General features: G+C 47.2%; 1 protein-coding gene across 1 annotated transcript in view; it reads right to left on the bottom strand.

Annotated features, from left to right (window-relative positions):
* Cyfip2 (cytoplasmic FMR1 interacting protein 2) overlaps positions 1 to 12,794 on the bottom strand; it is a 115,366-nt gene that overhangs the window by 79,358 nt on the left and 23,214 nt on the right. The window contains exons 4-8 of the mRNA XM_028777730.1: positions 11,289 to 11,366; positions 9,378 to 9,479; positions 4,962 to 5,143; positions 2,824 to 2,920; positions 1,529 to 1,657 (exon numbers count right to left, since the gene is read on the bottom strand). Of these exons, the coding sequence (XP_028633563.1) occupies positions 1,529 to 1,657; positions 2,824 to 2,920; positions 4,962 to 5,143; positions 9,378 to 9,479; positions 11,289 to 11,366 (588 nt within the window). The remainder of the gene's footprint in view (positions 1 to 1,528; positions 1,658 to 2,823; positions 2,921 to 4,961; positions 5,144 to 9,377; positions 9,480 to 11,288; positions 11,367 to 12,794) is intronic.

Here is a 12,794-nt window from a genome sequence, read left to right as displayed (position 1 = left end):
GACAAATGACCATAAAATTCCCCAGAAAAACAACACTGTAAAGGCTCCTGAGGAGTCACAGAGGTCACTGTTAAAGATCTCCACCCGAAGATGCTGATACTCTTGATCTGGCAGCCCAGTTGCTAGTCCCTTTAGGTAAAAGAGCAGCCACAGGGATGCGGCCAGCTGTGGGGACACAGGAAGTCACTCCTCTCTGTGCCTTTATTTCTCATGAGGGGTGTGGCTAACAGAAGAAGCAGAGGATGTCTATGACAGCTGCTTCCTGCCTGGTGCATTCTGTCCTGAAGCAACAGCACCAGACTGTCCTGTAAGGGCTTCCAGCACCCCCTGGTAGCATCTGAGCTCACTAACCAACTGCAAAGAGCCAGGCATCAGCTCAAAACAGTGCTGGAGGCCTGAAGAGAGGGAAGCAGGTCTGTGCAGACCTTCAAGGCTGGTAAGAGAGGAAGGCCCGAGAACCTGAAGTCATCCAAACTTGTTTGGAGATGGAGTGTAGTAAGGCAGCCTGGGGAGCATCAGACTTGGGCATAATTGCTGTGAGCACCCATGTTTGGCACTGGGGAGGAGAGACGGTTAAAGCTGGGGCAACCTTTGCTGGTTTCTGATAGCCCACGGGAGCTGGAGAGAGCAAGTTACAAAAGCCACACTGCCTTGTGCTATGGTTTCAATATGTTTCATTCCCCTGAACTCAGGCAAGCATTTAAGCCCAAAAGTTACAGGTCAATGACATTAAGAGGGTGAAACCTGATGGGTGTGGTAGCCTACACCTGTAACCCAAACATTTGGGAGGCTGAGGGTGGAGTACTGAGCTACAGGTATAGCCTGGGCTACAGAGAGAACGTCTCAAAAATGAAATATATAAATAATACATTAAAAAGATAGAAACTTAACCTCATAATTATTTAAAGATGAGGCATCTTGGAACAGAATTGGATGAGATCTTTAGAGGCCCCATGACTGTTTACTGGTGGTTGTACATGGGGACACACAATAGTCCCACCATGGGATGCCCCAATATCACTCTCAGTTTCCAACATCGTGGGCTAATGGCCCAGTTAGTCATGTGTTTGTGGCACAAGTCTAAGACCCGAGTTTGATCTCTAGCACTCATGTAAAAACTGGTATGGTAGTGCCCGTGTGTAACCCCTATGCTGGAGCGGGGGAGTCAAGCCAATGCCTGGGCCTGATGGTCAGCTATCCAGGCCTAGTGGGTGAGCCCCAGATCCCAGTGAGAGACAGTATGTCAGAAAAGAAGACGTGCCGATGACTCAGTGGTTAAGAACAGTTACTGCCCTTGTGGAGAACCTGAATTTGGTTCCCAGCACCCATGTTGGTCAGCTCACAATAGCCCATAACTCTAGTTCTAGGATTTCTGACACTTCTGGCCTTTTAGAATACCTGTACTTATGTGCACACACCTACACATGCATATTTAAAATAGTAAAAATAAGACTTTAGAAAAGAAATGGAAGACTCCTGAAGAATTACACTGTTGGTCTATGCACGCACACACGCACGCACGTCTTACCTTGAGGAGCATGTGTTTCTCACTGGGTGTCAGGTACATCTTATTCTCATAGTAATCAACACAGATGTTGACAATGTCTGCCAGCAGCTCCTCATAGCCCGGGATCACTTCCAGTTGCTGGTGAAGACACTAAACAACAGCGCCACCCACTGGTCAGGTAGAGCAAACATCTTCCTGTTCCACCCAGAAGGCCCAGAGCTGGGCAGAATAAAGGAGTACTTTGATCCCTACTGAGGTTCCAGGAGGAGGGAGCTTTCCTGCCAGCAGGTGCTGACACCTGACTCCTCTTGGACGCTAGGCACTGGCTGGTTGTCCCTGCTTACCTCTCACAGAGAAAAACTAACCCTTTGCGTCTCCCACATTAACTCTGCCGGTTCTGAGGGTTGAGTGTAAGTACTCTCGGGCAGCCCAGCTTTCTACAGTGATTGAGCCTGCAGTAATTGTGGTTTGGTTTTGAGGGTCTCTATGAGGTTTCTTCAGACAAAGGCAAGAGGAAGACCCACCCAGGGAAGGGTAACGATAAGTAGGGATCTCTTTCTTGGAAAGATCCAGGAGCAACAGTTAAGGAAGGTTTCTCTGTATCCCTTTGTCCCTGTAGAGACAAACTGCACTACTACAGGATACTTGTCAGTAGAACTGGGGGAACTCTCTACAGACAGCAGGGGGGCTGAGACTCCATATGCTTCTCTAGTGAGAAAAGAAGGCTCTACAACAGCCAGGCCTTTGGGATGTCTTGGGAACATCACAGTCCCTCTTGTGTTGGCCTGGGTCCTGCAGACACTCTTGTTGTTACTGAACTGTCAGAGAGATAGGTCCAGCTATGACAGTCACAATGGAAGAGGAGAGGCCGAGTGGATACACCCTGGCAAACTGGTGGTAGTAACTATAACTGTGCCTTCCCAGGCTCTTGGTCATGTTCTGAGGGCTTTTTGTACCCACTTCATTTCTTTCCCAAGCTAGTCCTGTGAGATATATTCTCATAATAGTCTCAAAATAATATATCCACCTTATGGATGGGTAAACTGAATCTCTGACTTTGCCTGAAGTGTGATAGTGGACCTATGGTAAGGTTTGTTCTCAACTTAGAGCCTGATGTGGGACTCACAGCCCTATCTGGGAAACTTCCAGAGAACCAGAAAGGGGGAGGTCACTGGCTGTAGCTTTACTCTCATGAAGGGCAGTGGAGACAAATGTGAATTGAGCTTGTGTGCTGTCCCTTGGAGTCCTCTGAGCCTTGGGCCTTAGTATTGCTTCCTTGAGATTCCAGACAGGATCAACAAGGAACTTGTCCTCACCTGGGTGATCCTGTTGTGATTGGCCAGGAACATGGACAGGTTCTGAGATTCCTGGATGGACTGGGGGTCCGCCATCTTCCTTAGGAACTGGGCCGCTCTGAAACACAGAGAAGAAAGCGATAATGGTGCCTGGGTGTCTACTCCCACTCAGCCAACAAGAGACACCATCCTAATGTCACGAGGCTCTGAACACTGCAGGTGATCCCAAGGTCAAAGGAAAATGTGTTTGGCAGGCCTTTCTCTCAGGCCCTTTACACCCTCATGACAGCTGCTGGGCATTAAAGGGCATGAAACCCCAAACAAAAACCCACTGGAATCTCAGGGCATTTAATGGAAACCAGGCAGGAATGACGAGACAGGGAGTGGGGGCAGTGTCTTGAGCCTGGTTAGGACCTCCAGGAGAGCTGCACAGTGAGTCCGGTAGAACTGAATAACAGCCAGGAAGTTTCGTTTACTTCATGTGTTCTGTTCATTACAGGAGAATCTCAGCATCCTATTTTGGGGTTGGTTTGTAGTCGCAGGGATTGGACCCAGGGCATTGTGCAAGCTGAGCAAGCACTTGACCTCTGTGCTATGTTCCCAACCTTGCTACTATTTTTCATTCTTGAGATAGGGTCCTGCTAAGTTTACTAGGGTGGCCTCGAAAACTACCAAGGATTTCAGTCCTATGCTGCTAGGCCCAGCTGATGATTCTCCTGCCATAGCTTTCCGAGTAGCATGGATCACTGTCAGGGGCAGCCTTGCTTATACACTGAAGGCCTAAAATCAACAATAGACCTAAGTCAGCCTGCTAACACAAAGTCTTGGGTCTCTGTGGAAAAACACTGAACAGATGGCTATAAGAGCTATAAGATCACTGAACAACGACAGGAGGACCAGAGCCATTACAAGGTCCCCTTTAATTACTGGAGGTCAGGCCTCTATCCCTGCCTTTACTAGATTGAAATTGCCATGGTCCTTCTATACTTGGAGAAGGGAGGAGATCATAGGTCTGGGTTTCCCTCAACATTCTCACGCACAGCACTGCATGGCATCATGGAAGCCTCAAACCAAAGTGGATGGCAGATGGAGGGAAACAGAACTGGGCTGAACTGTGTCCCAACTTAGCCCAGCAAGGCACAGCCCACGTCACAATGACTTGTGAGAATGGGAACAGCACGCCTGCCTGGTTTAGGACACAGATGTTGGCTGTGGTCATGATGGAAGTGGCAGGCCAGAACAGGAAGTCTATGGGGAAGGATGGTGTTCTGGTGACCATCTGTGATATCTTGAGAAGACCTTTAGATAGGCTCTAACTCTTGGGCAACCCAGGTTTCACATCTGTCCCCTTCCTTTCTGTAGATAGGGATTAAGTCCTTCTTTGCCAGTGATATGGACAACCCTTCCAGGAGGTTTAGACAGACACAGGTACTCATCTGAGCCTCAACCAACTCCCTGGGGATCTGATATTTTGTAGTGTTCCCTGTCTTTGAGTGGCTATATCCTGGCTTCTGCAGATGAATAACCACTTCCCAATCCCAGCCCCTTTTTCAACGATGACATGACCCCCTAATTCTGTCATCTGCTCAGATCACCTCCACCGACTCAGTGTCTGATGGAGGGATTAGCAAGCTGGATTGATAACAATCTTGGCTGGGAATTTTCAAATGCATGAGGAAGGAGGTGCTCTTTTCTGGAAATCTGGGGTTATGCTATGGGCTGATTGGAAGCCATTGCAGTGTCCTGCCTGAAAAAAGAGACCATGGAGGCACAGGTCGGCAGAGAGGTGGAGAGAGAGATCCAGCCAAATGCAGCCGTTGGGGTAAATGGGGGAAAGTATGCTGGGCTTTGCAGTTCTGGAGCATAAGCGGTAGCTTCTGTTTCTCACAGAAAACAACAATGCAATGTCCTATGATAATCTTTGTGCCCTGAGGTAGGCATGGCAGAAATTGCTTCTGTCCCCTAGATGGGGGAGGTGAGGACCAGATTCCATCTCAGGACATCAAGCCTGGCCAACTAGCATCAACTCTTCTGAAGCCCCAGCTTGGAACTGTCTTCCTCAGATCACCCTGACACAACATCTGGGTTTGAGGAAAGCTACTCTATTATTAGGGAGTATGTCTGTGAGAAGAGTCCAGGGAGCAGGGAGGGCTTCTGACCTCTTGTAGGCAGAGTGGTCGTTCTTGACACTGCACTTCATGTTCTTTAGCTCGTCCAAGACCGCGAACATGTTGATGAACTTGCCCAGGGTCAGCAGGTAGGCCTCGGAGACAAAGTCCTTCCTGCGCTCGGCATGGCACAGACGCTTCACCTCGCTACAGAAGCGCTCAATGGCCTTACGCTGGGGACAGAGGAACAGTGTAAGGGCTCATCCGCCATGCCAGGCAGTCTTTCTCTGAGATATCCCCATTTCCAAAGCTAATCGTGATAGCGTGCTAGGACCTGTTCCAAGTGAGTAGTATACCTTATGAATTAGTCCAAAACTCATTCGCTAAGAAGCACTGTGTCCCCAATGTGTGAAATACCAGGAGGGACAGAGGTGCATCCAACAAGCATCTACTATATAACCATGCAACCGCTGTAAGGACTGAGGTCAAGCAGAAATCAAGACAAGAAGAAATAAAACTGTCCTAAGGATCATATATGCCAATTAAGTAATAGAAAACAAAATAAATTCTTGGCGGCAGAATTTCATACTTGGTACGACAGGAAATGAAGAAGGGATGGAGGCTGGGAAGGGCTCACAAGGACTGTTCCTCTAGGGAGAAAGACTGAAACCACCAAGAAATGACCTTTTAGGGAAAGAATTTGAAAGAGAAGGAGAAAGCTAGGGGCAGTGGAAGGAAAGATGCATGAGCTGTCCGAAAAGGCCTCGAGGGTGCTGGAGGCCTGAGGAAGCATGGGGCTAGTCTCAGCTGTAACGAGTGCAGGGAAGGAGCAAAGTCAACAATGGAGGGACTTCTGCTCTTAGAGGCTCTCATGAGGGCACATGTGTGTGTGCTATGACCTGTACTGTACATGAGGGCACATGTATGTAGTATGGCTTGTATTATATAGTGGTGGTATGGCTTGTATCATACAGTGGTGGTGTGGCTTCTTGCGTCACACAGTGGTGATGTGGTCTCAATCATACAGTGGTTGCGGAGCTGACAGCAGACTGCAGGGGTGGTTAGGTAACTTGCACACCTAGGGTGGAGTCACTAAGTGACCCAGCACTCCACTCACAGGGAGTGCTTTGCCAACTTTGTTGTCTACTGCTGCGATAGACAACACCATGACCAAAAGCAACTTGGGGAAGAAAAGATTTATTTCATTTCACAGCTTACAGTCAGTCCACCCTGAAGGAAGTCGGGACAGGAACTCAAGACAAGAACACAGAGGCAGGAACTGAAGCAGAGACCACGGAGGGTCCACAGCTTGATCAGTCTGCTTCTTAGACAATCTAGGACCACATGCCCAGGAGTGGTGCAGCCCACAGTGAGCTGGGTCCTCCCAGACCAATCATCAATCAAGAAAATGCCCACAAAGACCTGCCTACAGGTCAATCAATAGAGAAATCTCATCAGTTAATGAATTTTTTTCCCATGATTCCAGCCCATGTCAAGTTAACAAAACCCTAACTAGTTCACAACCCAAGAGAAACAGAAGGGCCTGTAATGACAATGACACAGAAGTTCTTACATGTGTCCAGCTTTCATTCCTAACAGACCCAAAGGGGAAAACACCCACATCTATCACCTGGTAAATGAATGAATGAAATATGGTGTATGTGTGTGCACACTGACATGGTGTCCTGTCATAAAACAAACAAACAAACAATCTATGGTACAGATGACACTCAAAAACACCCTGCCAACTGCAAGAGGCCAAGCATGAAACAGCATGTCCTGTGTAACTTCATTTGTAGGGAAATGTCCAAACAGGAAATCCACAGAGATAAAAAGCCGTTTAGTAGTTACCTAAGTCTGAAGGAGAGGGTGTTGGGGTAGTATGGGGTGATGGCTCAGGAGATTTCTTTCAGAAGGGTGAAAACATTCTAGAATAGATTATGTGATGAGCACCCAGCTCTGTAAGACAGGAGAGCGTGCTGGGCTGTCACTCTACCTGGGGGAGTCACAAGAGTAAATATGATATGTCAAAAAATCTGTCACCTGGATGTGTGGATGGATGAGTGAGTAGTTCAAAAGCAAGAAGAAGCAACAGTAGTAATGGAGGGGGAGTGACCAATAGAAAAGGAGGAGAGAAAGGAGGAGGAAGGGGGAGGAACAGGAGGGAGAGGAAGAGGAAGAAGAAGAGGAGGAGGAGGAAGAAGAGGAGGAGGGAGAGGAGGAAGAAGAGGAGGAGGAAGAAGGGGAGGGAAACGAAGAAGAAGAGGAGGAGGAGGAAAAAGAGGAAGAAGAGGAGGAAGAAGAGGAGGAAGAGGAGGAAGAAGAGGAAGAAGAGGAGAAAGAAGAGGAGGAAGAGGATCTCTGTGCAGATGTGAGCTCCATTCCACTTTCAAGGCCTACTGTGCCCAACTGTCAGTTCCTCTCCCTCAAGGACCAGCAGGCTACAGCTAGTCCAGTTAGGCTTTCTGCCATGATGGAACTGTTCACCACTAGCAATGCTCACCACAATGGTGTAATGTTACTCTCAACTTTCAACTTGTTGGGATTTAGACTCGCCATGGAAACATACTCCTGGGTGTGTCCATGAAGTATGTCTCTGGAAAGGTCTAATTGAACAGGGAGGGCTTCCCTGAATGTGTGGGTGGTATGGCATGACCCCATGTACGTGGGACCCAGACTGAGTCAACAGGAGAAACTGAGCCGAGCACCAAGCTTCACTTCCCCTTCCTTCCTGACCTGGGCACAACCTGACCAGCTACCTCCTACTCCTGCTAACACGCTTAGAGCACCGTGATGGACTGTACCTGTAAACTGTGAGCCAAGTACGCCTGCCCTTCCTTGAGATTCCTGAAGATGCTTCATTAGGCATTAGAGTAACTCCTGCAGATGGCCACGGTGGCTGCTGAGGGCTTGGAGCCAGCCTCGTGTTGCTGAGGAGTTTCACTGTTAACTACCGTTTCTATGCTTAGTCAAAGGCCACAGTATGAGGCACATGGCTGTGAATCATCCCAGATCTTTCCTTCCATACGCACCTCTTTTGGGGAAGCTCTTCATTTCCCACCTAGTTTCTGATGGCTCTTCTCTCTTGGATCTGCTTCCCAATAGAGATTCTAGGCTCTGGGAAGTCAGGTTGTCTATGATACTAACCACAGCTGTGAAACACTTTAGGCTGTCGTAGGGCCCTGGCTGGGCTCCTACAGAGAGTTTATCTTTTTCACCACCCTGAGAGGCAGAATTCAATTCCCTGTGCTGGTGTGTGTGTGTGTGTGTGTGTGTGTGTGTGTGTGTGTGCACGTGTGTGTGCACGTGTGTATGAAGTGAGTCACACACAGAAAACAGCAGCGCTGGGTTTTGACCTAGCATTGCTCCTTGCCCAGGCTGAGGCACCTCCCTAGTACAGTCCCAGCTCTTGCCTAGATGCTGACTACAGGGTGGATCCTGGCCAGTGTCAGCACTCTATGAATGGAACATATGTAGGGTGTGGGTTGTACACGCTCTGCCACCCACTGTGGGGTACAGACTGGCTTTGAAGTGTTCCCTGCCACCCTTACAGTTGCCAGTGAGACCCCAGGAAGCGACTGACTGCTCACATCTCCTGTCCTTTCACGATATCTCCTAGCTTTCTCTGTCACTGTGAAGGCTCCTGGCCCTCTCTGTGTTCTTCCTTCTCTATAAATGACTCTTCCAGAGCTCCCTACTGGCTGCCTGCTCCTCCATGCTCCTCTATCCCAGCCTCTTCCCACCTCCATCTCCCAAGCATTTCTTACCTACAGGCCAGATGTCCTAAAAGCTCATGTCATCCCACACACCATCCAATCCAAAGCTCCAGGCTCACAGTGCCCATCTCATGGGTCCCTGTCCCCCTTCAGCCTCCCCTTGGACCTCTTCCTTGCTTTTACTATTCTGCAGCTCACTCCCTTCCTGTCCTTCATCTCCTGAACACACTGATCCCTACAGGCCTTGGGGTTTTGCAGGACCATCTTCCTGGAGCCTCATGACCGTCACATTCCTGCCTCTTGTCACCCAGGTTGTAGCCCCATGCCATTGTCCCAAAAGCGGCAACTACCCGTAGATCCTCAGCAACCCACAACTGTTGTAAATCGTATTTTACTCATGCCCTTACCATGTCCTGAAAACTAATGTGTATTTTTGTTGCTCTGTGTTCCAAGCACACACAAACTCACTAGGACACATCCTCTGCGGAGGTGGGAACACCTGTTGGCTTGGCTCACCCACAGGGGTGTAGGTGGCTCTCAAAAATATTAGCTGGACAAAAACAAAATGACATGGCACAAAGTCTAGATGCTTCGTGAGCCTCCCGCTGTGGACCTGCCCACACCCCGCTCACCTGAGCCTTCTGCTGCGGACCCGCCCACACCCCACTCACCTGAGCCTTCCGCTGTGGACCCGCCCACACCCCCCGCTCACCTGAGCCTTCTGCTGCGGACCCGCCCACACCCCACTCACCTGAAAGTACATGAACTTCATGAGCTTGGTGACCTCTGGTTCCAGCACTTCCACCGTCTTCTCGTAGATCTCTACCCTATTGGGCTGCTCATTGCACTTCACCTGTGAAAGCGAGGGCAGCTTCATTAGCCGGGCTCCCGGCTGAGGTCTCATGAGCATGGCTCACATGGCATCTTGTTGTGGGTGACAATGGATAGGGTCACCCTAGTAAGAGGGAGCTGTCGAAGACTGACAGGCCCCACAAGTGCTCCCTGGAGACTGGCTGCAGTAAAGGAGCCAGCTGATCTTAACACCACGCCCTGCTCCTATTCCTGCTGGCCTGTGCCTTCACAGTTGGCTATACATGTGTCGATGGAGATCTGTAAAGTCTTCTCCCCTTATCCTGATGCACGTGACCATGAACCAGTCTGCCCTTGTTATGTTGTATGCTTGGAGCAAAGCTTCCCAGCCATATCCATGTTAATGATGGATAACCTAAGCTGTGTCCTCCAGGGACTCATTTCCTCTGCTCAGTGCTTTTAGTCAGCATGTACCCCCAGTATTGCATGCCATATGTTCTGTGAATGCGCATGCGTCAAGCCTGCTAATGTGTGACAGTGAGAGTGAGCCAATGCATGGTTTTGGTATTTTGTTTTTGTTTTTTAATTAGTGACTCACTCGGTAGCCCATTCTGGCCTGAAACTAAAGATTCTCCTGCCTCCTCCTCCTCCTAGATGCTGGGATTACTGGAGAGTACCACATTCACTGGACAAGGATAATATTTTATGGTTATCAGTGGCTAGATAATTGCCATCGGGTTATTAAATGGACAAAGTGATACGATCATATACATTCATATACATATGCCATTGCAAACATTAGAAGGGCTAAGGTGGGTCTCTGGAATGACTACAAAAAAGTACTATCACACCTGACAGGCAAAGAGGCCATGGAACAGTTAAGTATGATTTGATACCTAATTAATTAATTAATTAATTAATTTTACACTGCTGGGGGAAAGAATCCAGATCTTGGGTTCTAAGACCTTGAGTATGTTAGCAATGCTTTACCACTGAGACACAGCTCCAGTTTGGTACCTTTCTCCAGAAAAACAAAATTCTGAGGCTGGCCAGATGATAGTTCAGTGGAGAAAGGCACTTGCTTTTAAGTCTGATTACCTAAGTGGGGGAAAACCAATTTCTACAGATTATGCTCTGTCTGACATATGTATGCCATTGTATGTACATATCCTCCCCAGAGAGAGAATAAATAAAGGCAATAAAAAATTTTAAGACAACCGACTGTTTAAAAAAAAAACAGGCTTAGAAAATGTGGAAAGTACAAAAAAAATTGTTAATAATAGCTGCCCCTAAATATGAGTGCTAAAAGGAAGAGAGAAGGGTGCCGCTGTTCACTTGATGTGCATGTGATTTGTTGATTTTGTTCCAATGGAATCCACTAATTATGCAAAAATGTCAATGATAATAAAACTATCTGTATTTTCAAACAAGCCCAACACAGTATAAAAAATGAGAGGCAATATGGATTTGTGGTAACAATAGAGATTTATAAAATATGTTTGTGCCAAAAAAAAAAAAAAGACCCAGAGCCATCTGAAGCAAAGGGTTTAGGTGAAGAAATGAGGAGATATCACATTTGCTACTTTAGCTCCTTTGCAACAGCCTGGATGTCAAGAGACATCCACTGCTTTTAAAATAAAATACTGTGCACAGTATGTGTTAGGAAACTGTTTTTAAGACCCTGGGCGTGGACCTTGTCAGTAGCATTATGGAAAGCCCTTTGGGTCAGAGGCCCAGTTTTACTTCCTGCCACCTGGGGAACTCAGTCTTCTGGTTTGGGTTCAGGTTAGAGGGGCATTGCAGAGGCAGTGACACCTGAAGGGGAAGGGAGGCCCAGCAAGGATGGTCTCACCTGAGGGATGGCCCGGGAACAGCTGCGCCAGGTATACAACATGACTGCATAGTCATGGCCCTCCTCCAGCATTTCATTCTGAAATGGCAAAGCACGTTCATCAGGGAGATAGAACACGAGGGCCATGGACTTCTCCAGACTCTCATCTGTACCAGCCAGGATGTGGACCGTGGCAGGCAACAGCAGCATCACCTGGGGGCTTGCTAACAAGTCTGTCTGAGCCTTGGAATAAGAACCTATATTCCATCAAAGTCCCGAGGTAAGTCACATGCACCTTGCATCTTAGAATATCTGATCTAATAAGAACTTCAGTGAAAGCCAGATGAAAGGCCACACATTCTACGATTCCTTTGGACAAAATACCCACAAGAGGTACAGCCTTACGGACAGACCGTAGTTGATGGGAACACGGAGGGAGAGGACCTAGATTGGCTGCTAATATTCTAGGGCATCTGTATGGGGTAACGAAATTAGATGATGGTGAAGATGATCAAAACATAGATGCATATATTTTAAATGGTTTCCAGTTATGGAAAGCATACATCACAGAATAATAGGAGAAAAGAATCAGCATTATGCTTCCTCTCCTTGTAAATATATCTAGGAAAAGATGAACTTTAAAATTTAAAACTATTTATCATATCTACTTTATAATACATATTTTTAGGGCAGAATCCAATTTAATTTGGAGTTTGCTACTTATTGTGAGTCTATTAGACAGCAACAGCTTCCATTCTTAATTAAGAAGTCAGTAACATGCTGTCCCTGAGATCGGAAACAACCGAGACCAGCCCATGGGCCGCCTGCTTTCTCTTCTGTTTAGGCATACGTGTCTAAAAGAGGAACTGACAGTAATGTAAGGAACACGTGGCTATTCTCAGCCCCCAAATGCCCTCAGCACACATAATTCCATTCAGTTAAAACAAAGGCTGCAGCAAGCATCTTCAGGTCCCAGGCTCTGTGTCAGAAACAGGAATGAGAACCAAGATGTGTGCTCTGCCCTCTGGATAGTTCAGCCATGGTTGTTACATAACAAGCCCAGAATACAGAGATCAAGATGTTGTGGTGGAAAGAGCTCTGGATGGGGCCTGGGGAACCTTGAGCTATTGGTTCTTCTTAGGGTCACCTTTTATATATGTATATTTTATATACATTACATATATATCATATACATATGTTATGTATATGATATATATCATGTATATCATATATATGATATAGTATATTGTATATAGGTATATATTGTGTATATATATGATATAATATATTGTATATTGACATATATAATATATATTATATATATTCTAGAGATACATATTTCTAGGCAGCTATGGATGACCTTGAACTTCTGATCTTCCTGTCTCTACTTCTCAAGTGCTAAGGTTATAACATTTACCACTACATCTGGCTTATGTGGGTTTTTGGGGACCAAACTTAGGGCTTTGTGAATGCTAGGTGAGCAATCTATCTACTAAGCCAGTAAGTTTATGCCATGTGTCACAGCAA

The sequence above is a fragment of the Grammomys surdaster genome, unplaced genomic scaffold (genome assembly GCF_004785775.1).
Source record: "Grammomys surdaster isolate TR1022 unplaced genomic scaffold, NIH_TR_1.0 313, whole genome shotgun sequence".
In the NCBI taxonomy this organism is placed as follows: domain Eukaryota; kingdom Metazoa; phylum Chordata; class Mammalia; order Rodentia; family Muridae; genus Grammomys; species Grammomys surdaster.
Note: the sequence above shows the minus strand (reverse complement) of the source record. Positions and strands in the feature narration are given on the sequence as shown.